At 44.2% G+C, this 26,420-nt stretch overlaps 1 protein-coding gene across 1 annotated transcript in view; it reads right to left on the reverse strand.

The window, feature by feature from the left end:
- Window positions 1-2,000: 2,000 nt before the first annotated feature.
- Window positions 2,001-26,420, reverse strand: part of EIF2AK2 (eukaryotic translation initiation factor 2 alpha kinase 2) — a 515,830-nt gene continuing 491,410 nt past the window's right edge. The window contains exons 15-16 of the mRNA XM_086925273.1: window positions 2,251-2,313; window positions 2,001-2,155 (exon numbers count right to left, since the gene is read on the reverse strand). Coding sequence (XP_086781399.1) covers window positions 2,045-2,155; window positions 2,251-2,313 — 174 coding nt within the window. The 3' untranslated portion in view covers window positions 2,001-2,044. The remainder of the gene's footprint in view (window positions 2,156-2,250; window positions 2,314-26,420) is intronic.

The raw sequence follows: 26,420 nt of genomic DNA on the forward strand, positions 1-26,420 counted from the left end.
GTTGTCTGCTGCATCACTGGCTGAGAAGAGTATATCTTCAACAGAAATAGAGGGACTGGGAGAAATGAAGGTCCAGCACAGACTCCTGACTTATAATACTCAAACAACAACGTGCTGTTCCTAAAAATGACACAGATTAACACCATTTGTGTACCTTAGTTGTTGCCAGGTTAAACAGAAAGTTTAATTATCAGAGCAAGAGCCCTCACCCACCCCTAGAAGTAACATGCTTCATCATCAGGCTAGCTCCTTGATGGGCCGATGATGCAGTGCTCAACGGGCCCCTATGTACTGGCTCTGTGCTCTCTCCTTGCACCGCTGAACTTTAGGCAGCCATGAACCAACGCACACGGGAAACATCGTTAACATCGCAGACAGCACACCGTGATGCTGTTACATCGCGGTCGTTACAACGACTGCGATGTTACCACGCTACGCAATTACAACGCACATCTTTACATCGACTTGCGATAGATGGCGTGCTAACATTACAAATAGTGTAGTTTACTATCCCAACACCTTACCTACTGTTAAGTGGACTGGAGTTGGAATAGTAAATTACACTTTTCTAATGTTAGCACGCCATCTAGCGCAAGTCGATGTAAAGACTTGTGTTGTAATGGCATAGCGTGGTAACATCGCAGTCGTTGTAACGCCTGCGATGTAACGGCACGCGTTGTACTGCCTTGCGTGGTAACGTCATACATTCAACGTACACACCCCTGCACCAAAGTGCAAGGCTGCTTGCATTGTCTGAAGCATAGTTTTGCACTTAAAGTGGTCCTTTCCAGTAAAAAAAGAACCCCTCTGACTTAAGGCTAATACCAATTTGTATTTGTGCTGTACAATCCAGTACACGAGGACCAATGAAAACATTTCTCCTTGTGCTTGCCTTGAGAAGGTGTTGAATGTTAGCGAAAATCCCTGTCAACAATTCTTTGTAGAAAGTAATTTGCATCAAACCCATGGATAAGTATGTGCATGGGAACGCCCATACACCACCCGAGGAATGCTTCTTTGAAGCAAAGTAAAGTAAAGCAAGGCAACACATTGCACAACTTTGCGTTACTTGGGGTTACTATCTAGTCCAAATTGAGATTTGCGCTGGATTGTAAAGAACACAAACACCTTACAACATCTGGTTTGTGGTAGAAAGTAACTCAAACCCAGCTCAAAGCGTTTCTACATCTGGGCCTCAGTGTGCCTCCCTACAGCTTTTGTGCCTCTGCGCTTATTTCTGTAATCAAGCAGAGCACAAAAGCAAATGAGGAACCGACCCAATGTGATCCTGCCAGCGCAAAATGTGCTCCCCATACAAGTTATATTATTGAAGCGGCCGCACAAGCATTCACAGTCCTTTGTAAGATAGCAGAGTGCCCCAGGGGCCCAAAAGGATGGGCAAACACACGTTGCACCCATGAGCACTTACTGTAATACAGTGACCAGCTCCTATGAAGCGCGGGCTGGAGCCTTGTACCCTGATATGGACCTGCTCAGCAGCTCCTCACATTCTGCCCACAACTGAAAACCTAACAACTAAACACTCTTTCTTTCAAACCACTAAACCACTCCTCGATTTTTAGTCTACTGCAAGCTTCATCAATAACATGAGAAGTCTTGACAAGCTGCTGTTACGTCTACGCTCACTCCTTGCTTCCATGTCTCTCCTCATTGAGAATTCAATCTTCGAAGCTGCCTGAAAGGCTCAACAGCACACTGCATGGACAAAATACATGAGAAATCAGGGAACTTGTCATCCTGCTGTCTTGCATGCCCAGTGGTAGGGTAGAGGTCCATATGTAATCTATGTAAAGATGCATCGATCGAAGCAAAATAGAAAATGATCAGCTATCAACGATTAAGAGATTTTAGTTCAGTACCCATGTTATTCACGGACATCATTTAAAAATGCAAAGTTATGCAATGCAGCTGTAAAACTGCTTGTGACATGTACCATGGCTCAGTAATTTATATATTTTCAATTTGAGTTGATTTTTGGGAGATTTTTAAAACTACTTTATCTAGCACCGATATGTGGAAGCCCTTAGTATGTTTTTACAGATGTCGGCTCCCTTTCCGTCAAACTTGATAGTATATCTTGTGCTAACGGTCTCCTCGTTGGCGTTTCTGAAAGCATTCTCTGGATCAATTTCACCTGTGAAAAGAAAGGTGCAGTATACATTTATTGCAGAAATTATGACACGGTATACAAGCATTCGAATTTTGATAAATAGTCCCAAAACCCGTTACCTCCTTTGGATACTTTGCTTTAAAGTCATCACTGAATTCCCCGTTTCGTACACGGTCCCAGTCCTAAAAATAAAAAAACATTTTTAAGATTGTGTAACTTTCCAACCAAAACTTTCTCATACACTAGTCCAGGAAGTGGGATCAAATGTTGCAGAGTGAAATAATCATACCAATGCTGACCCCATATGTATTGCGCAAATTACAACCTAACTATAGTTTCACGTTTATTCCGATGTTACTTTTACCCAACTCCGGTAAGGCTAGGCCAATTTACAGAGTTAAAACTGTAAATTTCTAGGGCCTCATTTATGAAAGCCTTGCGCCATCGGTGTGTCACTTTTCCCATGTTAAAAGTGACGGACCGGCGGTGCAAGGCCTTCATAAATAAGGGCCCTAGTTTTGTAATGATCTCTGCAGGAAGTGCATTATCCCACTGAACTACAGACAAAGGTAAATACCAGTGGTCTTTCAGCCCTACAAACTACTTACCACTAACTGAGCTCTCTCATAAAATATATCATTTTTGCGTCCATCATGGTAAAATCAGGGAAATTCTGCTATTATTCAGATTAAGATTGCTCCACACCTGTACATTCTGATCATACTTGCATCTAAAAGACTATCACATTTTAAGGCAATCCATAATCTGTGAACATACATCATACAGGTAGAGAAAAGCAAGTGAATACTCAGGCTGTTCTATTTAGGCAAGTTGCTGACTGTGCCTTACTGCATATTCAAAAAGGATTTATTTCTACAAAAATAAGTGTTGGGCAACAACAATTTTAGACCTACAACAACAGTTTTCCAAAATTGGTACCTTCAAATGGTGATGCAGACAAGTACCCTGATGCCCAGGGGTAGGTTGACACTGATTTAATGCCAGATATACAGATGTTTTTCTGTAATGCTCATCTTGGAAGCCCATGAGCAAAATAATCTATTGGTGTGTGCATATGGAGATTTAGGGTCTTATTTTTTGTTTAGCTGATCGGACCCTTTGTCAAAACGTGGTGGCTTTACCATCCGGAAATATTACAAGTACCATAGGCTTTAATGCATTTGTAATACAGTGGACAGCCGATCCACTGCATTTGTGATGGAGTATCCCATCCACCAAACTGTAAATAAGGCCTTTAGTATTGGAAAAGCCTACCAATGATGAATCTCTCAGAGCTGAGCTTTGAATCTCAATTGAGGACATAGGGCCAGTAATTGCTTTCATCGTGCTGCTGTAGCATGGGAAACATCCTGTGCGAAGAAAACATTATTGCCAGACCACTGAAGATTTCCAACTTTGCTTGCTGCTGAGAGGACTTGCATAAGCTCTGTGAATTGGAGATATAGGATAATGGACGTGAATTTAAAGAGATGGAAGATCTGGGACCAAGATGATGAGTCCGTTGGATAGTTAAAGAAGGCGTATCAGGTAAGTTCATATTTGTAGTGATTGCTATTTGCAAGAAAGTAATCATGTTGGAGCCCTCTAAACCTTCTGTGACATCAAATAGTCTGAGGTTGTTCCTTCTGTTCCTATTTTCCTGTCAGTCGTTTCAGCTGATTAATGTTTTTTACCATTTGAGTCACATCAAGGGTAGAATCCTCAATATTGCTCACACGTTGTTCAAGCATACTGATCCTTTGATCGTGGGAGGACCATTTTTCCTCAGTTCGTAGCAAGGAGGCATTAGTTTCAACCATAAATGGGTTCAGGGTTCTAATTTCTTCCTTAACATCCACCAGAGTCAAAGGGGAGGTGATTTAGGGGAAGAATCAAGATCTTTTTTAGGCCGCTCGAAAGACATAGAATTAGTGGACATCTCTGAGATAGCTCCAGAGGCCTTAGGAGAAGGCAAGCCCTCACTCCCATGTTCCGAAACACCCTCCATGAGTTCTGATTCTGAGGAAGGTGTAATGGTAGAGACTAGAGTGTGCCATTGAAAATGGATATTATTCACAGATTTAAAAGGAGAAAGAGATTTCTTGCCACCTTGCGATTTGTGAGGTCTCCCCATGCAAAGGATCAAAATAAATGTGATGATATGAGGGGAGAACCAATAGCGCAGCAATGACCAGGATGGTATGTCATGAAAATAAATAAAAATATCAACAAAGGAAAATATGCAGCAAACTATGGTATCTGCATAGCATGAAACTGTACTCAACAGTAGCAGACGTAGTAAAGTAGTAAGAAAGTCAGTCACATCTTCAGGCAGTAAATTTAAAATTGCATTGAGCGGTTAATAAAATGCTCTCATATATTTAGCAATTATGCAAGGAACTGCAGAGGATGAAGATATAAACATTAAGTGAAGTCCATGTGAGAAAACAAAAGCCATGAAATAATGCTGCAAGAACAAAAACAGCCATCTGCCCTCGAAGGCACCCAAGCTTCGACGGCCCAGACATCAAAAGGCTCAGATAGCAAAAGGCATTTTTTAAATTTATTTGATGAGTTTTATATAGCGCTGGCTAGACCCGGAAGTATCAGAGCGCTTTACATGAGGTTCCACAATGTTATAAAGTTACATCAGTTACAAGTTACATTTGTTGCAAAAAGACGAGATAAGAGGAGCGTAGAAGGGTAGTGGAGTAAGGTAAAAGGATAGGAGGGAGATACAGAGGAGAGACGAAGGAAAGTCTGCCCAAAGTCCGGCTGGGTAGGTGACGGCCGAGGGGGAAGTCCACAGCCCATCTCCTCTATAGCTATCAAGGTAGCTCCACCGGGCATCAGCCAAACTGCTAGGTTTCAACAGTCAGTGGCAAGTTCACAGATTCCATGCTCTGATGGGTGAGACGGATGGGGGATATGCTCGATGTCTGGTCGATCAATTTTGTCCAAGAGTAGTAGCACAACGTGGTAAAGGACCACTGTGGCAGCCATCCTGGGGTCAGGCAAGGGATTCTGCCCCTGGTGTTTCATTCTGCCGGACCCCATTTTTATCTTTTCCCTATGTATTCACAGAGCCCAAGGTTAATCGCGCAGCTTCTTGAGGTGTCTCCTAGGCTGTTTCAGTAGGAGACTTCTCCTCGATGCCTATTCAAGGGGGTTGTTTGTTGTACAATGGAGCAGCTTGGGCCAGCGCCAGTGTCCGTTTGCCACCAGAGGAGTGCAGTATTGTAATGATATAGCTGCAAAGGGGGACAGATGGCCACCATTTTAAGATCAGAAGGGCCCCTCCGGTTTCACTCTCACTCGCTTATAGGCCTCCTGATGCTGTTCAAAATGCGCAGCGCAATAAAGGTGGAGGGGGGAGGAACACAGCTCACCTCCGCTTACAGCTACATGCATTTCTGAGCTCCAGAAATATGTGGGGTATCTCCGCTGCAGCCGCAGCTCCTTTTCGTACTCAGCGACCAGGCCCTATGCCATCTTATGCTCCCTGGCAAATGTCAAGTGGCTGAACACTGCTTTGTAAATAAGTCAAAGCCCGTATCGCCACCACAATGTCTTTAAAAGTGACGGCGTGGTAGCGATAGGGGCTTGTAAATATGCCCCATAATATTGTTGTAGTGGAAGAGATAGGAATTGAAACAGGACTGCCACCCTTGTAAGCTGAAGTACACATCTTCAGAATTTAGTTTTTTCCAAGGCTCTTGAATTGAATGATAGAGTTTCTTCAATAGCAGCCATGTGATTGGGTGAATATTTTATTGATAAGAGATTAAGGCTCCACATCATTAAATGATTTAAAAGTAAAGTATTGGTATAAGTATAGAACTGTTCATTAACAGGGAATTTGCACTTGCTCTCAGGAGAGACATATAAAAAGAAAAGGTTGACATGAACCCTTTTGCTAGCGACTTACACTTTTAATCTAACAAATCCTAAAACAAACTAACAACTGTACCTTTCACTTGTACAACTGCACTGGATAAAAGGAAAAAGTATTACAAATCACTATTTAAGCAAGTTGGCATAAGGACCATGGAAAATGCCTTTATCTATTTACTCGTGACATAGCAAAGGCAGCTGTAAGTGTAGCACTGTTTTAAAATATATATTTAGTTAGGATACCGAATTAAAAAGGCTCATATATATCTTATGGTAAGAACAGAGCTCAATCGAATAATATAAGTGTATTGTAAATAAGTTCAAGTATAATTTTAATTTGTTAGGTGATGCTAATTTGTTAGGTGATTAAAATCTGTGTATGCTTATCATACTGCTAATAATATGCATACATTTTATATTGTAAAAGGATTTAGCAAAATTCACAATAAAAGCAATTTTAACTGGCTCACACAGAAGCATATTTCCCTTATGTAAAGCAAGGTTCTCAATCTGGATGCCACTGAACAGCTAATAATACATGAAGACAACAAATAATAGGATAAATATCATGATGTGCTGAAAAAGCACTGGACCTCACTGCCTCCCCCCCAAACCATGGGGTGGCAAAACAAGTACAATGGTAATGAGACTTTGTCCAAGCTTTTGAGCTGTGGCATCTATCATGGCCACCCATGCCACTAAAGTTTCAGGTCTCAGTGCTATCACCGTTGTGTATCTAACCTTTTGAATGCACTTTTACCATCCATCACTGCTCTCATGTATATGTAAATGTAAATGTAAATTGATACTTGTATAGCGCACTACTCACCCGCAAGGGTCTCAAGGCGCTTGTACGAATACCGCTGTGGAACCCATCCTGGCTTTCCCTGTGAGGCGTCCCCTCCTGGGCACCCCCAAGGTGGAGGCCAGGCATCCTTACGTTGTGGGGGCCGTTGTGGAGATTAAGCAAGCTATTGCCCAGGATTGCAGAGTGGGATTCCATGATTGGACTGACGTGCTAACAACTGTGAAGAAGTGTTATGCTGAATCTGCTGTACTCGTGTTCAGGTATCCCTCCAAACTCTTACCTCAACCTTCCTAGATTTTTTGATCTTCTGTTCCAAAACTGGACCTCCCCCTTTGTCTGGTGCTTGACCCGAACTGATTGTATTTATCTGGCTTTATCCTCTTGGCCAGCCACATGTCTTCCCTCCATACCCTGAATATGTCACTTATATTCATCATATATTACTGACCTGTACTAACTTTTGGATTTAACTGCTAAAGAAGAAACAGTGCCTCTTAAAATCAGATACGGTGTTACAAGCAACTACAAGAATAATTGATGGGTAGAACATTGCGATTAAGAAAGGAATAGATCTGAGCATAGTTCTACATTCCAAACATGAAAGAAACACAATGTCAAGTTATCACAAAAAGTGTTACCTACACCCAGGGTTGATGAACTTTGACTTAACTGCTGGGTACTGGCAGATTGGCATGGACCTAGGAGCCAAAGAAAAAACAGCATCCTCCACACCAGATGGGCATTATCAGTTCACTGTTATGCCCTTTGGTATAAAGAATGCCCCTGCCACCTTCCAAAGGTTGGTGAATCAAGTCCTTGATGGGTTGGAGAACTTTAATGCAGTATATCTTGATGATATTGCTGTCTTCCGCTCCCCCTGGCAGGATCACATGGTCCATCTGAGGAAGGTTTTATAGGCCCTGCAATCTGTAGGCCTAACTATCAAGGCATCCAAGTGCCAGACAGGACAGGGTACTGTTGTATACTTGGACCACCTTGTAGGTGGAAGCCAAGTGCAACCATTACAACCCAAGATGCTGACAATTCTGGACTGGGAAGCTCCAACCATCCAGACACACCCAAGCCAGGGCATTCCTTGGCTTGACTGGGCATTACAGGAGGTTTGTGAACGGGTATGTTGTGCAAACTGATGCCTCTGAGCTAGGGATAGGAGCGGTCTTACCCCAGACCAATGATGATGGCTAAGACCAGCCTGTTGCTTTTATAAGCAGGAGGTTACTCCCCGAGGAACAGCATTGGAGTGCCTTTGAGAGGGAGCGCTTTGCTGTGGTTTGGTCCCTGAAGAATGTGAGACCATACTCGTTTGATACTCACTTCCTTATCAAAACTGACCACAGACCTCTCAGATAGCGAATGCAGATAAAAGGTGAGGACCCAAAACCTTTGAGACGGTCCAGCTCCCTGAACATTACAGTGGAACACACAACTGGGACTGCCCATTCCAATGCAGATGGACTTTCCAGGTTCTCCCACTTAGACAATGAAGACTCTCTTGGGAAAGGTTAGTCTCATCCTCTCTCGTTTGGTGGTGTGAGGGGGGGGGGGTGTAGGAAAGTACCTCTTACTGCTAATCAGGTTCCCAGTGCCTGTGCTCTTTCTCAAAACTGTACCTGTGATTCCACAATTGGCAAACCTCTGGCTCGCTTGTAAGCCCCTTGTGAAAGGTGCCAATAGTACCAAGGGCCTAGTGAGGTTCTCTAAGGGCTGCAGCATGTATTGCGCCACACTCAGAGACCCCTCACTAAACACATACACATTGCCATTGCAAACTGTGTTGTGGTACAGACTAAACTTGCCTGTGTGCCATGCCCACCAAACACGGACTGTGGCATAGGTAGGTTACCCCTCTAGCAGGCCTCACAGCCCTAAGGCATAGGCCTGTAGCATAGGTAGGTCACCCCTCTAGCAAGCCTCACAGCCCTAAGGCAGGGTTCATTATACCATAGGTCAAGGCACAGCTTCATGAGCAATGTGCCCCTACAGTGTCTGTGCCATTCACAGACATTGTAAGTGCAGTGGAGCCATATTGAGTACTTGGGCTGGCAGTCTGTCATTATGAACTCCACCGCTCCATGATGGCTTTACTGAATGCTAAGAAGTTTGGTATCAAACTCCTCATCATAATAAACCCACATGGATGCCAGTGTTGGATTTATTACAAGATGCACTCAGAGGGCATCTTAGAGATGCCTCCTGAAAAACGACCAACTCCCTTGTGTCTAGCTGACAGGTATGCACCAGCCTGCCACACACAGAGATGTTTCTGACCCCCTGAGGTTGGAGCTCCTGTGGGGCAGGGACACAAGCTGCTTGGGGTGGAGGTGCTTCACATCTACCCCCAAGCAGGAACAGCATTCAGGATGGTGAGCCCAAAAGGCTTCCTGCCCTTCGATATGCTTGCCAGGGCCTCTTCAACAAGATGATGGACTGAATGTTGCACATTGGCAAAACATTCACCCCCAGTCACAGATTTATGTTTAATGCACCGTTATTTTGCTCACCAAACCACCCCAGTTCAGACATGGCCATATGCAAATCAGTCTTGACCCTCTGCCTCATGGAAACAGTCCAGCCCAAGCTGCCAAGCCATGTCTTCCCTGGACCGAAATCAAGCATCCTAGGACCGGTTTCGGGGGTTTCAACCCTTTTCAGCAAGGATAGCTTGACTCCAGTGGCTTAGTGAGCACGGGACCCACGTCTGGGCATACCCTTCCCACATAGGGCGAACAGCAATACACACAAGATGATAGACGGAATGTTGCACATTGGCAACATATTCACCCACAGTCACAGATCTGAGTTTAATCCATTGTTATTTTGCTCACCAAGCTACCCCAGTTCAGACATGGCCATATGCAAATCAGTGTTGACCCTGTGCCTTATGGGAACAGTCCAGCCCGAACTGCCAAGCCATGTGTTCCCTGGACCGGAATCAAGCATCCTAGGACCGGTTTCGGGGTATCACCCTTCTTCAGCCAGGATAGCTTGACTCCAGTGGCTTAGTGAGCTCGGGACCCATGGTTAGGCATACCCTTCCCACGTAGGGCGAACAGCAAAACACACAAGATGATGGACGGAATGTTGCACATTGGCAAAACATTCACCCCCAGTCACAGATATGGGTTTAATCCATTGTTATTTTGCTCACCAAGCCACCCCAGTTCAGACATGGCCATATGCAAATCAGTCTTGACCCTGTGCCTCATGGGAACAGTCCAGCCCGAACTGTCAAGCCATGTCTTCCCTGGACCGGAATCAAGCACCCTAGGACCGGGTTCGGGGTTTCACCCCTCTTCAGCCAGGATAGCTTGACTTCAGTGGCTTAGTGAGCACGGGGCCTACTTCTGGGCATACCCTTCCCACATAGGGCGAACAGCAAAACACACAAGATGATGGACTGAATGTTGCACATTAGCAAAACATTCACCCCCAGTCACAGATCTGGGTTTAATCCATCGTTATTTTGCTCACCAAGCCACCCCAGTTCAGACATGGCCATATGCAAATCAGTCTTGACCCTGGGCCTCAGGGGAACAGTCCAGCCCGAACTGCCAAGCCATGTGTTCCCTGGACCGGAATCAAGCATCCTAGGACCAGTTTCGGGGTTTCACTCCACAAACTGGGGTGGTGGAGTGAGCTAAAGAATGATGATGGATTAAACCCATATCAGTTGACTGGGGGTGAGTGTTTGATTTGCTCAAACGCTCCGTCCATCATTCACTTTGGTATCGCTTTATTCGCCCCAAGTTGGCAGGGTATGCCCAGACGTGGGTCCCTTGCTCACTTTGCCACTGGATTCAAGCTTGCCTGGGTGATGACGGCTGAATAGCCACAAACCGGTCCCAGGATGCTTGTTTCCGATCCAGGGAAGACATGGCTAGGCAGTTTGGTCTGGACTGTTCCCATGAGGCACAGGGTCAGACTGATTTGCATATGGCTATGTTTGAACTGGGGTGGTGGAGTGAGCTAAAGAATGATGATGGATTAAACCCAGATCAGCTGACTGGGGGTCAGTGTTTGATTTGCTCAATCGCTCCGTCCATCATCCCCTTTGGTACCCCCCTTGACCAAGCCCTACTTTTGGTAGCAAGATCAGTGGGAAAATTAGTAGTCAAGAGAGGTGTGTCCACTCTCTGCCAGGACCACCCCTAAGGTGCCCTGGACCGAGGTGACCTCCTCCTTCGGAAATCCTCCATCTTGAATGGAAGGATTTGACCCATTCAGGTTATGGGGATGCCCCCTCCCCAAAGATAGGGGCCATTTTAAGGATGCAGTCATCCTAAAGTCAAGTTGCCCATTGGCTACCATCTGCCAGCCCCTGTAACACCTCTAAATTTGGTATTCAGGGGCACCCCTGAACCTTGATCCTCAGATTCCTGCAGCCTAAGAAGAAGGACTAAGATGACGCTGTGCAGCAAAGCAAGAATATACCTACTGCCTTGGCCCCAGCCCAACAGGCCAGTCTCCTGCTTCTTGAGCCTGCAACTTCCAAGAACCTAAAGAAGACTACCACTCTTCAATAAAGACCAGATCTCCAGAGGACAGCGGCCATGTCCAGAAAAACTCCATCTTCAAGGATTCCGGATCCAGGTGGATCTGCGACCCCTGCCCACTCTGCACCCGACGACCACTGACTGAGCTCGAGTGGCTCACCTGTCCTCTGAAGTCTCTACAGCAATCTTGACCTCATCTCCATCGGTGGCTGACCTCTCCTGGACCCCACGAAGTCGCCTGCAGCCTCAATATGAAGGGTTCCCCTGAGCCGCACTGGCTCCAACCCCAATCCGATACTAAAAAGTATCCCTGCACCCTCAGCCCTCCTGCCTTGGGGAGTTCATCTGACGGTGCCTTGACCTGCCCCAGACCTCCAACTTACCTGTCCATCTGGTGGTCACCTTCAGCCACCCTCCTGGTCCGAGCCTGCAGCCTCTTTGTGCGACCGTCAACCTCCATTGAAATGCATTGGGTTGCAAGATTCTGATTTTGCACCCTGCACCAGTCCACTCCTGTGCCGCTGGTGGTGTAGATTTGGTGCTGCCTTGTGGCCCCCTCCTGTGCTGATCTTAACCCTCTGGGGCCTGTGCCCTGAAACTGCAGGTACAAACATCACTTACTTATATTTTACCTTAACCTTTCTGGTATCCAAGTGCATGCAATGTCCATTCAACAGCTCTTTGGTACATGTTTTATGAATAGGATTTTTGTTAAACTGCATGACCTTTGGAATTGCCGCCAGGAAATTTTATTTCATGATTCAAAGTCCCACAGGAGTAAGCACCTCCCATCTTTCACCAATTATCTTTGTTTTATTTGTACACAAATGAGATACAGTGAGAAGCCGGTACATCTTGGATCTTGATGCGGAATGCCAATTAAATCTGGACCTTCATTGTGTTCGACAGACCTAATGGATGGCTTTGTATCCTACCCAGAGGGCCTTATGAATCAATTCTGGAAGCAAGCAGCATTCCATATAACCTACGTCGGCCTGGTAATATATAATAGTGACAGGAAAGCCCACTAGCACACTAATTTCACGATTATGATTTATTTGGAGGGGCCCTTGCTTACTTTTTAGAAGCTATAATGAAGAGTGCATTTTTCTAGTTGGAGACCAAAGTGCTCAGGTGATCGTTACCCTCCCCTTTTTCATTAAAAGGACGTATATCTTTATATATACTATATCCATTCCAATCTATTGTAGTTTGAGATACAATTAACTGGTTGCCCAGATATATGATTGTATAGAAACAAGCCATACAGAAGTGCATTCTACCTTATAGCGGTTGCCACTGGAGATTTATTATGCTCTAATTTCTTCGTGCCTTTAACAATGCTAGCAGCTTTATGACGTATAGCTTTCAGAAGTGCTATGGCTGATTTCAGCAAATCACATAGTAGTCTGTTAACTTCATATAGATGAAAAAGAGCCACTTCTTTAACAGCTGGTGTGAAACTTGTGAGAGGAACAAAAGGGTTAAGGTTCCTTAGAAAAAGGAGTTGGATGGATCTAGTTTTGTGAATTTTGCAGATATGATGTGTCATACTATGTTCCTGATCAATTATGTAACTAATAGGGGAGAGGTACGAACCTCCGCAAGAACGCCATGCCGTTCTTAAACAGTACACAAAGGATCTTTGGAGTGCATGAGAAAGAATTCAGAATTGATAGGATTTCATTTTAAGTAGCATTAGGCCAACAAAAGTATGTTATTTTCTAGTAGGATTTTTAGGTGTAGAATGCTAGTGTGATTGGAAAATGTGAGGCATAGTTTTCTAACATCTGAATACTGGCGACAACTGTCATGTTGCCGTGCAACATTAGGCTTCGTAGCTCCATCTACAAGTTAAATGAGGGCGGTGGGTGTTGGGAATTGAGCCCGAGGAAACACCACATTTAGTTAGAAGAGAAGGAATGCGGAAGAGATTAATTTTACAAATAGAGCCCTAGATGGAACCAAGGAAAATAACCATTTCAGCACTTGACTCTCAATCCTCATTCTGAATCAAAGAATATTTAATATGAATCTAAGGTTGATGGTGTTGAATGTTGATGAAAGATACAGTACTAACTGGAGACAGAAATGTTCTCCATTCAGTATATTTAGATTATTAAGATTTTTTAGGTATCCATAGTCAAAGCAGAGAAATCCATTTGGTATTTAACCATTTTCATCATTTTGGGCCAACAAGAACATAAAAGACGATAGTCACAAAGCAATCCTTTTGGCCCAATACAGAAAGTGCGTAAAATGCAAAATTACAATTCATCAGTTTTCAGATATGCATTTATTAAAAGTGAAGTGGAGGGGCGCGGCCAACCATCATGGCCGACCGGACGTAACTCCGATCGGCTCCGCTCCAGGCCCGGCCACATGAGCTTGATTTGAGGCGCTTGGCACCCAAGAAGCAGTTTGCTGAGTCACTTGGGCACCCAGACAAGTTGGGCCCCCAGCTGAAACATTTGGGTCAGCAGCAAGGCGTGCTTTATCATAAGCAGTCTGATCTGGGAGCCGAGCGGATTGAACCAAGATGGCGCCCAGCATCGGGACATGACGTAGCAGCAAGGCCAGCGGTCCCGGACGAGAGTGACGGGCATACTGGAGGCCCACGACTGGAGACCAGGGGCTTTTACGGCGCCGCACATATAGCCTTGGGGGTCAGTGTCGCCGCCCGTGGTACATGCTCTGCCTCCTCAACATTCTTGAGGAGAGACGCGCATTCAATGCAGAGACCCTCAGGTGAGGAGCGGGTTCCGCGTGTGGCGGGGACCGAACCTGGGGAGAATCGCCCTGCATGTGAGGATCAAGGGAGCATTGGGGGACCCCCCCCCCCCCCCGGAACACCGAGGGATCAGCAGCAAAGCCCCGGGAACGCAATGCCTGACCTCAAAATGGTGTCTGTCGGGCACCTGAAAGCAGCCTCGTGGCTAGATTTTCGGCCGGCGGCCTCATATAGTCACAATGCACCCAGCCCACGAGCCTTGACTATGCGCTGGAGAGGGCACCAGACCCAGTAAAGCCCAGGCATAGGGGCACTGTACATCTGCCGTACCACGCAGTGAGGGCCTTGGAGTAAGACTGCAGGACAAAAACAGAGCGCCTTTGCAGGGGGGTCCAACGGGGCCCCCGGTCTTTTTAGCTGTGGGAAGGCCTCGAGCCGATGTAGTGCCTAGGTCCCTATGCATCCAAAAAAGGCACAGCCCGCAAAGGTCTCCAGCTTCTTTACCCCAGCTAACAAGGGGGCAGCCAGTAAGGAGACAGCCTAGCCCGGGGGAAGCATGGCCCTCACAAGGGACGACCTGATGACCTCGCTGACAGAGTTTAAGAAAGAGCTGCAAGACGATATTAAGGCTGATATGGGAGCCTTGTTTGAGGCATTCAAAGCTGAGATGGGGGGCAGACTGGTGGCCCTACAGGCAGATGTGGACTCGGTCGGGGCCTGCACCCTGGACCTCGAGGCAAAATACCAGGAGCTGGCTGACCGAGTGCAACCTTTGGAATCCCATTCTGATGTCCTGCGCAATCAACTGAGAGCCACGGTGCTCAGGTGCGAAGATCTTGAGAACCTCTCCTGGCGGGATAATACTTGTGTGAGAGGCCTGGAGGAGGGATGCCCAGGCCCAGACCTGGAAACATTTATGGTGAGACTTTTTTTGACGGTGTCAGAGGAAAGGGTCCGGAGATCCAGATGGAGAGAGTCCACAGGGGACTCCAGAAGGCCTAGAGATGTGCTGGCGAAATTCAGTTCCTTCAAGACCAAAGAGTTGATCCTCCAGAAAGCACGGGCCCTTGACAAAATCTCGTTCCATAATGTGTCCTGTTCGCTGTTCCAAGACGTGGCCCAAGCCACACTTCCTCGTCGCCAGCAGTTCAGGCCGGTCACAGCAGCTCTGAGGGAGAGTAAGCTGAAATACCACTGAACCTACCCTTTTGGGCTGACTTTTTCGTTGGACAATAAGAATTTCCACTGCACAGAACTGGATGACGCAGCAGCCATTTTGGGAGTAGAGGTACCCGCACTGACACAAACGCCAGAATCAGGAGATATGGGATCTGATACAGGAACAAGGAAACGTGGAGGAGGTCACTGGCTGCAGCAGAAGAGAGGCAGCAAGAACACGATGGGTTGACTCAAGCACTGCCTTGTTGTCTGGGCATAGGTAGGATCCACCCGAATGTTGCACCAAGTGGCTCGAAGGAGGCAAGACTCTAACAGGGACCTAGCCTCATAAATGGCAGTTGCTGACTTATCTGGCTGTCACAATGGGGGTGAGGGGTCTGCAGCTAAGAGGCTAAAGCTATCATTATTGGCTAATGTGTTCGATGGTTAATGCTACATTTGTACCGAGTAGTTGTTCTATGGGGCTTGGAGGTGGAATTTGGTCCGCCTCAGGAAGCGCTCAAGATGAGGTTCTCTTCTGAGATTGAGAGCCATTTCTTCTCCAGGCTTCTAAAACAGATAAGGCGGGGAGGTTTATAATGGCCAGGGGTGAACTAAGGGGTCGATTGTGCACCATTGCTACGATCTATGCACCCAACGCAGGGTAACACGAGTTCCTGAGCTCTTTTTTGGCCTCAGTAGAGGGGTTTGCCATTGATGACACTGTTACTGGGAGAATTTAACTCAATTTGGGACCCATCTCTTGACACTGCCCACCAGCACAGGGCAATAGGGGAGGGTGTTTAGCAAATCGCTTAAAGCAGCACTACAGGGGTTGGGGCTTTTCGATGCTTGGAGGGGTGCTCACCCCACGACAAGGGATTCCTCCTTCTTTTGGGACTCCCACAAGGCATACTGCAGGATTGACCATGCATTCATTAGCCACACCCTTCTCCACACACTGTCAGGATGCCAGTTTTACCCAATCGGCCTTTCGGATCACACCCCTCTAGAGTTGGTCCTGGACTGGCCTACCCCATGCTCCAAACATGCTAGATGGTATTTCCCCAACTTTCTCTGCAGGGAGCTTCTTCTTAGGGACAAACTAAGAAAAGCAATTATGGAGTATTTTGACCTCAACGATCCTGCTCAGACCTCTCTAGCTAATAATTGGGACGCCTTCAAGGCAGTCATCAGAGGGAAGTGCATTTAACTAGATGCAATGCTAAAATAACAACGCAAGTGGGAACGACTACTTCTAGAAGGTGAACTCTGGAATGACGAAAAGGACCACAAGACTAACCCCTCGATACGATCCCTGTGGAAAGTCATACAGATTAAGGGGAAGCTGCAGGCCATCTACACTAATGGAGCAGAAAAAACTCTTCTGCGCCTGCAAGCCAGTAGCTATGAGGGGGAAAATAAGGTAGGTCCCCTACTGGCACGCCAATAAAGAGTGAGGCTGGAAAAAGAATACATCACGCACATAGTAGATATGAAGGGGGTCTCCCAAAAACGCGAAGTGGGAAAGCCGAAGCTTTTGGGGAATTTTACTGCTCTCTGTATACCGCGGACTCGTTGGAAGCTGGAGATCAGGTGCATTATTTAGCAGCTCTAGATCTGCCTCAGGTCCCGGCCTCCATAAACGCAGATCTGAGCAGACCTATTTCAGTTGAGGAGGTCCAAAAAGCAATAGACACGCTAAAGTTTCATAAGGCACCAGGCCCTGATGGGTTGAATGCCCACTTCCATCGTACTTTCACGGCGGAGCTCGTTTCCCGTCTGGTGACGCTTTACAGCGATATAACTGCCTTGCAACGGGGGACCCACTTTATGGGTGAGGCACTGATCTCAGTCATCCCCAAACTGGGAAAAGATCCCACAAATTGGGCCTCTTATAGTTCTATCGCTTCCTTGAACCTAGATGCCAAGTTGTTCTCTAAAATATTAGCCACACGCTTAGAGCATGTCATGTCTCGTCAAGCCAGATCAAGCGGGCTTCATCAAGGGTGAGGCAAACCCATGATAATCTGCGGAGGGTGGTGCACATTATTGAGAAGGTGCAGAGGAAGGGTATTCCAGTGGCCCTTCCATCGCTACACGCGGAGAAGGCCTTTGATCCGGTCGATTGAGACTTTCTGACCCGAACACTGAGGCGGTTTGGGTTCAATGAGACCTTTATAGGCATGGTACGGGCCAACTATTCTGCTCCGAGATCCCAAGTCTTGGTGAATGGAGTAGCTTCAGACCAGACCCCCTTGATCTTTCCCGGGGAACTAGGCAGGGCTGCCCACTATCTCCACTGCTTTTTGCTTTCAGCATTGCGCCCCTAGCAGAACGCATTTGATCTAATCCTGGCAAAGGTGGAGTTTCGTTCAGGACAGACGTGCACAAAATCTCTCTCTTTGCAGATGACGTGCAGCTCCCTATCACAAATCTGGAGTCCTCTCTCCCAGCTATTCAATCAGAGCTCGCCTCCTATGAACAATTTCAGGGTTAAGTTAAACCTTTTTAAATCCTATCTCCTTAACCTAACCCTCTCCAAAGAGACTATGTGGAGCATAGAAACTCTGTATCCTTTACAAAGCATGCACAAAGACATCACATACCTGGGTATCAAACTCACCCCTAAGCTATTGCATGTCTATGGAACGAATGATCCTCCCTTACTACGCCAGATTAAAGCGGATCAGGCCAGATGGAGAACAGCCTACTTCTCCTGGATAGGGCGAGTAAACTCCATTAAAATGAACTTTCTCCCTAAGCTGCTTTACTTTTTCCAGGGTCCACCGATTCCAGTAGAAAGGCCTCTCTTTTCATACATTTGGCTTGGTCTTGCCCCTGATTACATACTTACTGGACGGACGTGCAGACGACACTGGGGAAAATAGTCAACCTCCCTTTAAATCCTATCCCAGAGATTGTGCTGCTAGGATACACAGCTCAATTCCACCAAAACGTCAGGGGATTGGCCTCCTAAGGACTGCTTCTGGCCAAAAGAGAAGTCGCCATACATTGGGGCCAGAAAACTGCTCCTAAAAAGCAGAGCTGGTTACGAAGTTTCGCATATTGCAATATAACGCTGAAACCTATGCCAATTTGATGCCATTAACATCACTCCCAAAGGACATTTAGGGATTACGTAGCAGTTGCTAAGCAGACTTCTATCACACAGGTGGAGAATGGCATTACCCCAGAGGGAGTGGGATAAGTCGGTTGAAAATGTAGGTTTTGGCTGGGCTGGTCCAGGATGCGGTATCATGGATAGAGGGGTGATCTATGCTGTACTGTCGAACACGCTGCAAAGAAAAGGACCTTATGGCAGGGGTTGGGAGGGTGGACCGTGTGCAATTGCTAAACTTCGAGATATGTAATGAAAATATTGCCATAACTGCGGCAGTTGTTTATTTTGTCAGGTGTGATATTCTGTAATTATACAGCGTTGAATGTGATGATATGGAAAAGATGACGAATATTTGCAAAATAAAGTGTTTTTTTTAAAAAAGGCTCTCTTTTCTGACCTGAAAAAAATTATCACTAAGTTCATATGGCAGGGTCAGAGGGCGCGTTTATCCAATCAAGTGTTAGCTAGGGCGCGGAAGGAAGGGGGATTGGCCTTACCGGATTTCTTAGGGTACTATAGAGCGGCCCAACTCAGAGTGATAACTGACTGGTCACTCCGTGAATCTGAAAAAACTCTGGCTCCACATGGACCAACAGATAGTGGGCAGGACGATTTGGGATCTCTTGTGGGAACAGAAGCACAGTCGACCATGTAATGCATATATTAGCACCCCCATGGCCACCACTTTAAGGGTTTGGGACGGACTTGCCAGATCCACTTCCCTTCCCACCTTCCCGTCCCCCTATGCTCCCATACACTTCAACCCAGAGTTTCCTCCAGCTCTTCAGGAGGGGCCATTTGAAGGTTGGCGGAAGGGCGGCTGTCTCATGATATCTGATCTTTATAAATAGGGGAAGCTACTGACATTTGTGGACTGCGCTAAAACATTTCAACTCCAGACTGCCGAAAAATACCACTACTTACAACTTAAGCATTGGGTCCTACAACCAGGTATGGCTGGTCGCAACTAGGGAGTTACTACCAATTGAAAAATGTGCACAATCAGGGGCTTCCACGAAAGGGACTATCTCCTTTCTTTACTCATTCATACGGGCTTTGGGATCCCATTCCACTCCTAGACACCAAAGGTTCTGGGACTCAGTTTTAACTACTCCTTTGGAGGGCAAACAATGGCACTCCCTATACAGGGACATCACCAAATACAATTGGCCCATGTTTTTAAGAGAAGCCCACTATAAAATTATGTACAACTGGTACTTGCACCCTCAGAAGTTGTACACAATCTTCCATACTGCCTTAGATAGATGTTGGAGGGGCTGTGGGCTATTGGGGGACTTTAGGCACATTTGGTAGGACTGTCCAAGCATCAAGCCCTTTTGGAAAGAAATACTATCCCAAATCAGGTTGATTTTGGGCTACCCAATTCCCAGAATGATGGAACACCTCTCCTGGGGAATCGGGACCTCAGCTTGGAACGTCAAACTCTAGGGGAACGCTCCGTGATGTGGCTGTGCTTCGGGGCAGCCAAGATGGCACTGACAGCAGCATGGAAGAAGATGGAGGCCCCCTCACTTACCCAATGGCATTCCAGGCTGTGGCGAGCACTGGCGATGGAAAGAATGGCGAATATTATGGAGGGTTCGAGAAAGGGCTTTGACTATATTTGGGCCCCTTGGGTTGAATATTTGTTGGAGGGTCTACTCTTGCTTGCATGTGGGTCCAGATTAAGGGCTCTCCACCTCTTCCAAATCTAGTATTCCGGACAGCCCCCCTGACTTGGATTTGGGGCCCCGTAGTTTCGGGGTATTCCGGTCCCCATTGACTTGCCCTCACTCGCAACCCAACTTTAACTTATTTCGACCGTGACACCATAGTTTGTTTACTTTTCTTTATCTTTGAGTTATTGGGGGTGGATGGGGGGTGTGTGAGTCACGGGTACCAAAGATTAACCTGACCAACAATGTTAAATTCTGGAGTAGTGACACATGTTTAGCACGGTTGGGGTCAGCAGGGGTCATGTAGTGAACAAACTTCGCAGATCGAGTCCTAGTACACAAACTGATCATTGTACTCTAGCTCTCTGTAACTCTCGATCTGTAAGATGTACTGGTGTCTCTCACCAATGTTTGTCTTGTATTGTTCCGACTCTAAAACCAATAAAAACATTTTGACATAAAAGTAAAGTGACCAGTGCAAAGTGCATGGAGAACAGTGCAAAATTTGCATAAAAATAACATAGCTGGCTAGGTCAATCTTCCAATCTTCAATTAAAAAGATTAACTATCCCTCTAATGGTTTACCAGCCCAGCACAGGAAGCAGGGAATCTTGCCCCCCTCCCTTAGTTTGTTGAGGGTTTGTCTGACGAAGCCCTTCTTCGAATAGATAGCTTTTTCAAGGGTACATATAGAATATAGTCGGGCCAGCCACTGTGAGAATATAGGGGGGTTGGGATCTACCCAAACATGTTGAACGGGGTGGGTTAGGGTGGAGGGGCGTTGTACCTTGATGCTGTGTTTTTGTTTTGTATGTGGCATATTTAAAAATCAATACAAATTTAATATAAATAAAAAAATAAGAATTTGAAGGATTGCTCTTTTTTTGTTGCATTTGGGGCGAAATTCAGATTGAAAAGATTTTAGTAGGTTTTTGGTAGTGATGTTCAAATGTTGTACAGAAAAATCTTTTTCAATGGTTTTCACAAAGGAAGAAAGTTTGGAAACTGGCCTTAGGTTTTGGAAGTTTGCCGGGTTATGGTTTTGTTCCTAAGCAGGAAGGGTTTGTAGTCAGTTTTAGGTTGACTAGAAATGTACTTTTTTCAAAGGAGTACATGCAGTTCCTCATAATGGGGTGCAGAGGGCTAAAGCTTGCATGCTTTATAATGTTTCCTTGGATAAGATTGTTACAGTAAGAGTTTAATGGAAGTGATGATCTGTAAGAGAGAGTGGGTATCCTGTGGTATTAAGAATGACCATTTTGTGATCTTCCTTCTTGAAATGGTAAAGGAGTGGAAGATTTTTTTTTAGATTCTTTGTGTATGAATTATTTGTAGTTTCTAAGACAAGCAGATAGCCAAGTGCGAGGCGAGTGTAGCTAAGCTTCAAATTTTAGGCTTTTCTCTAATAGAAGCAATGACTATTATTCAGAAAGAATATTCTTGAGTGGTTTGAAGTATTGCTCATTAGTTTCTTGAAATCTCTATAACTTAAGTGCTGGTTATAGAGTGTATAAACTATTCTTAACCATAAATGTGGGCTTGTGTCACCTTGATATTGAGGAATGTTTATGGTTAGTAGGACCAGTTCCACTTTACCAGCTGGGCTAGCTCTCAAGAAAATTTGTCTTGAAGACTGACAATCCTACCTGATTGGTTCCAGTGTCCATTGAGATTAACATGCTCAGAAATCATTACTTTCTTCTTTTAAGCTTATGCTGGAAAAACATTTTTTTCCTGCCATTTAGCTTGAGCAGCCCTAAGTTTGGTTTTAAAGTGATCACGTTTGTAATTATATCATCAGTGCCCTGTTCTTGCTTTTTCATTGGCCTGAATGCTTCAAGTTCCACTAGCTCTTCTGCAATGGGAGGCTGGAAGGCGTTACAGAAACATACACAAGCTTAACCTGAGAGAACGAGGGGCATTCTTCTGGGATATTAATAATACCTTAATATTGTGACCTCGGAGTCTTCTGGTTAGACATTAGGATACTAATTAAACAGACAATTTGTGCCTGGGTAGAGGACTCCTGAAGTTGATAAAGTTAGGTAAAAGGGATTGGCTATACCCTTATCTTCGCTAAACATAGCAAGTAAAAGGCTAAAAGCCAATCGTCAGTTTGACGCAAGTCATGTGTTGGAGAAATGACCTGTTGCTTAAAGACTAGTATTGAGGTGGCTTAAAAAGGACACTAATCATCTTAAATATTCAGCCTAAATATATTAAATGAATCTATATTGTGAACCTTGGGATCAAGATAAACTACTGAGTTTATAAAGTCATCCCCAAGTCCTTTTTATTGCCTGGGAGTCTTCACATGGAGACAAACAGCAGTGATGAGTTTGGAGATGCAATATAATATCATGTGACCCCCACACACTGCATGATGTTTGCCCAGCAGAATGGGTTTGCTGGTTAGATTTTTTTAATCAGATGTGCCATACCATCACTATGCCCGACACTCTGTTTAGGGAAAAGAAAGGAATAGTTACATGGCTGTGCTGCATTTAAGTCAATGCTTGAGTGCTCTTTTAACAATGCAGGTCATTACATCAAAGGAGGTGTTCCTCCCTAATTATTCATTCTCACTTGAGGTTTAGTTTTGTATTAACTTTATTTACTACTATACATACACACACACACATCACTGATTAACCAACTGGCCATAGGGACCTCCACCATAGTCCCCTCAAGCCTGTCTAGTGGAACAGTGGTCCTGATAAAAGCCCCAAACCTTAAAGACTCTTGGTAGTGGGCTGAATAGGTTAGTCTGTCTTTTAAGTAGAAATATTCCCCTGACTTTTTAAACTTTTCTGATTGGCCAGATTTTTAAGTTTCTGGTTTGCTTTTAGGAATTTTTATTCTTTATGATTTTGGTGCATCACGATCTTCTAGTAACTGGGGCTCACCACTGTGACAATTTTCCCCATTCTTAGGGGGATGATGTTGCAGAGTCTTAAGGGAATGAAGACTCATGACCATATTTTGACATTACCCAACTGAGGGAAGTACATTTACCTCCACTTAGGGACAGTGTTAATTGGAGTATTGGTTCTCATTTTTCCTCCCCTTGACTCAAATTCCTCTTTAAAACAAAAATGTCTTTAGATGTGAGCTTGTTGGGCTCTTTGTACGATAAAGGAGTACTTGATGCAATGGGATGGTCAATGATAAAATAGTTAATAAGATGCATACCCTGTCCCAATATGCAGCATGTGAAGCATGGCGCCTCTGACCTATCCATACCCTTGAATCACTTTGCTTTTAAATCAGCTGATACATATCTGTTCATATTAAATGACCTGTGATGCAAACCCATCTTGCCCATTATCGGGTGCAACTATACAGCTAACCATCAAGCAAATCAATTCTGTACCCATAAATTGGGAACAGAATCACACACATATTAACCCAGACATAACAATACTTATTGTGCAAACATCCAAGACCTACATGGAGAGGTCGGCAAACAGAGAATTATACACACACACACCACTCGATTTCAAACATAAACAGACAAATATAAAAACCTATCACCACTATGGGCAAGAGGACTCAGCGAGTTAGGTGCGCAGTCCTGCATTTTGTTGTAATTCGTAGGTCACAGGTTCCTTTTAGTTTTAAAAGACGATCATTCCATTTAAACAAAATACCTCATGATAATGCATTCAAACCGGTATAAGGAATACAATTAAAGGGAAAGACGAAGGAGGGGAAACAAACAATAAGGATGATATGATAAGAAAAGCATACATGGTTTATGGTAAAAGAATCAGATAAAAAAACAAGACATATTTAAGCATAGAAAGCAATTTATAGAAAAGAATAAATTATCAGTAAGAAAATAGGAAGTCAGGGAGTCTGAAGAACTTAGGTTGACGTTCAAAAGAGGGTTTTGCATTTTTACCTAGAACATTTGTGACAGGACCATAAAACAGTGTGCTTCGACATGAGTGAAACAGTGTAAATATACACATTATATCCAATCTATGATTTTAACAAATCACATACCACCAAGCTTGAAAAGATATTTGGGTGAAGGCCTTCCACTTCTTTACTATTTGCTGAAGGCAACTGCTAGTAATAGATCTACTCTTTGTATCCACAGTGAAACATCTTCCCAGTCATCAGATGAACTACTCGAGAAAATACTAATAACAGAAAAAGCTACAGTTGAATTGAAAATAGAATTGATTTGATTCCATATTTGTGTTCAGAAACTATGAACTACAGGACAAGTGAATAGCTGGTGTTTTATGTCTGGATGTTGTGAGAGACAAGACCAACAGGTATCGGGAAGATCTGGGGTACTTAGGATGCAGAGTAGAAGCAGGTATGAAGAGACTGTTGTAAATATAAAAGAATGCTTGTGTAGTGTCCGCTGCATGAGAAGGTTTTCACAATTTTGTCTATATTTTTCTCCATGTGGAGATAGGCCAAGTTTCTCCCAAATCTCTTTCCGAGGCTAATTCAGTATCTGTCTTACCTCTATCAACAGGAGTTTGTTTTAAAATATTATAAATAGTAGATGCTTAGAAGATTACCCAATCGAGGAGTGGATATTGTTGAACTTGAGACTTAAGCTGATTATATATGCATCAGATATAATAGTTTGTAATATCTAAAATTTATTTTGAAAGTAAGATGGAAGATTAAGAGTTTGATGCTTAAGTAAATATCATAAACTAATTATTAACAAATAATTGTTTACCCCATATTAGACCGTTTTTTCTCCATGTTTTCCAAAAAATAGGGTTAGTTTTATGTAACAATAGAGTGTTAGACGAGATTGTCGAGTTAAGGAAAGAGTAATTATTCGAAAGTGTACATGACAATATAAGTTCTAACAGTTTACAAGGGTGTTTAAAGATAGGAGTAGAGACACTCTGCGGTTTCTGGAGAATGTCAAATATGCACGAAAGGTAAAAGGATATAGAAAAATCTTTTCCAGGTCTTCCTAAGGAGATAATACTCCAAAGATTCTAAAATCCAATAAATAGAATGTTTTAAAAAAAGGATGTATGATACTTATGGAAATTGGGAACATTTAGGCCACCATCCCATTTTTGACATCTCAGTTTCAATAAGGACATAGAAGGTTTTTTGTATTTCATAACAAAGAGGAAAGTATGGAAATATTTGTTTAAAAGACTTGGAGGGAATATATAATAGGATACTAGGTATTGTGTATAAAACTATGCATAATAACATCATCTTTATGGTATCACGATGTTCCCACCAGAAGAAATGTAAACGATGCAAAGAGTTGGTTAAAGTTGGTAATTTATTTACACAGTAGTCTAGACTTAATGAAATGGAGGTTTTAATAGATTATGAAAACCACAACCCTGGGTATTTATTTTTAGGCAAATTCCATGAGAAATTGGTAACCAACAAATCTTGTTTAAATGTACATTTATTAAGGGGTAGCATTTCACACTTATCATGATTTAATTTATCAAACAGAAACAAGAGAATAAGAAGATACTTCACTTAAAAAAAAGCTGGAAGTGACAAATGTGGTTGTAAAATAAGTAACAGAATGTCATTGGCGTAAACTGCTAATTTAACCTGTTGGTCGTTACATTCAAACATGTGAAGTTGGACTTTGTCTGATTTTTAGAAATAAAAGGTTCTACTGCTAGATTAAAAAGAAAAGGTGAAAGAGAACACCCTTGATGAACACCTATATCCAAATGAAATAGGGAGAAGTAAGACCATTGGTGAAAACAGCCGCTTGGGGCGAAGTACATAATGGGTCACAAGCTCTAATCTTTCTTTATAATTGGGAATTACCCACTCCATTTTACAATCATACCTGCAAGACAATAATGTTGTCTGAGCATGTGTAGTTTCCAGATCTCTATTCAAAGCTATCCATATTTTGTACCACTACAGCCTGGACACACAAGAGAACATACCTGTCTATTAACATTCACCTCTACAAACACGCCCAAAAATCACGAAACATTTTTAGGTCTCACCTGAGACAGCACATAAGCTGTCAATTATTAGGTCTTCGCCTGAGACAGTGCATGTGCTGTTGCTGGTTATGTCTCGCCTGAGACAGCGCATGCCTGACACTTGCAAGACTTTTGTAAACTTAAAGGGGGCTTGGATCCCACCAATTGCTTACCATTTGTTACTCTTTTTTTTTGCTGGCTCCTGATTGGCTGCAGAAAATGGCGAAAACAAATCATTGACAAAGCCAATATATCTCGCATAGGCGAGTCCTATTAGCTTTTTCAATGCTTTTTGAAATTATGTTCTATAAAGAATGGAATTACATATTCAGCCCATTATACTGGGCAGCTAATCAAGAGCAGGGAAGTTTGACACCTTGACAGAATAAGGAAATACATTAATTTGCTTTGTTAAGCAACAGCC

Source organism: Lissotriton vulgaris, chromosome 6 (genome assembly GCF_964263255.1).
Source record: "Lissotriton vulgaris chromosome 6, aLisVul1.2, whole genome shotgun sequence".
NCBI classification, from domain to species: Eukaryota; Metazoa; Chordata; class Amphibia; order Caudata; family Salamandridae; genus Lissotriton; species Lissotriton vulgaris.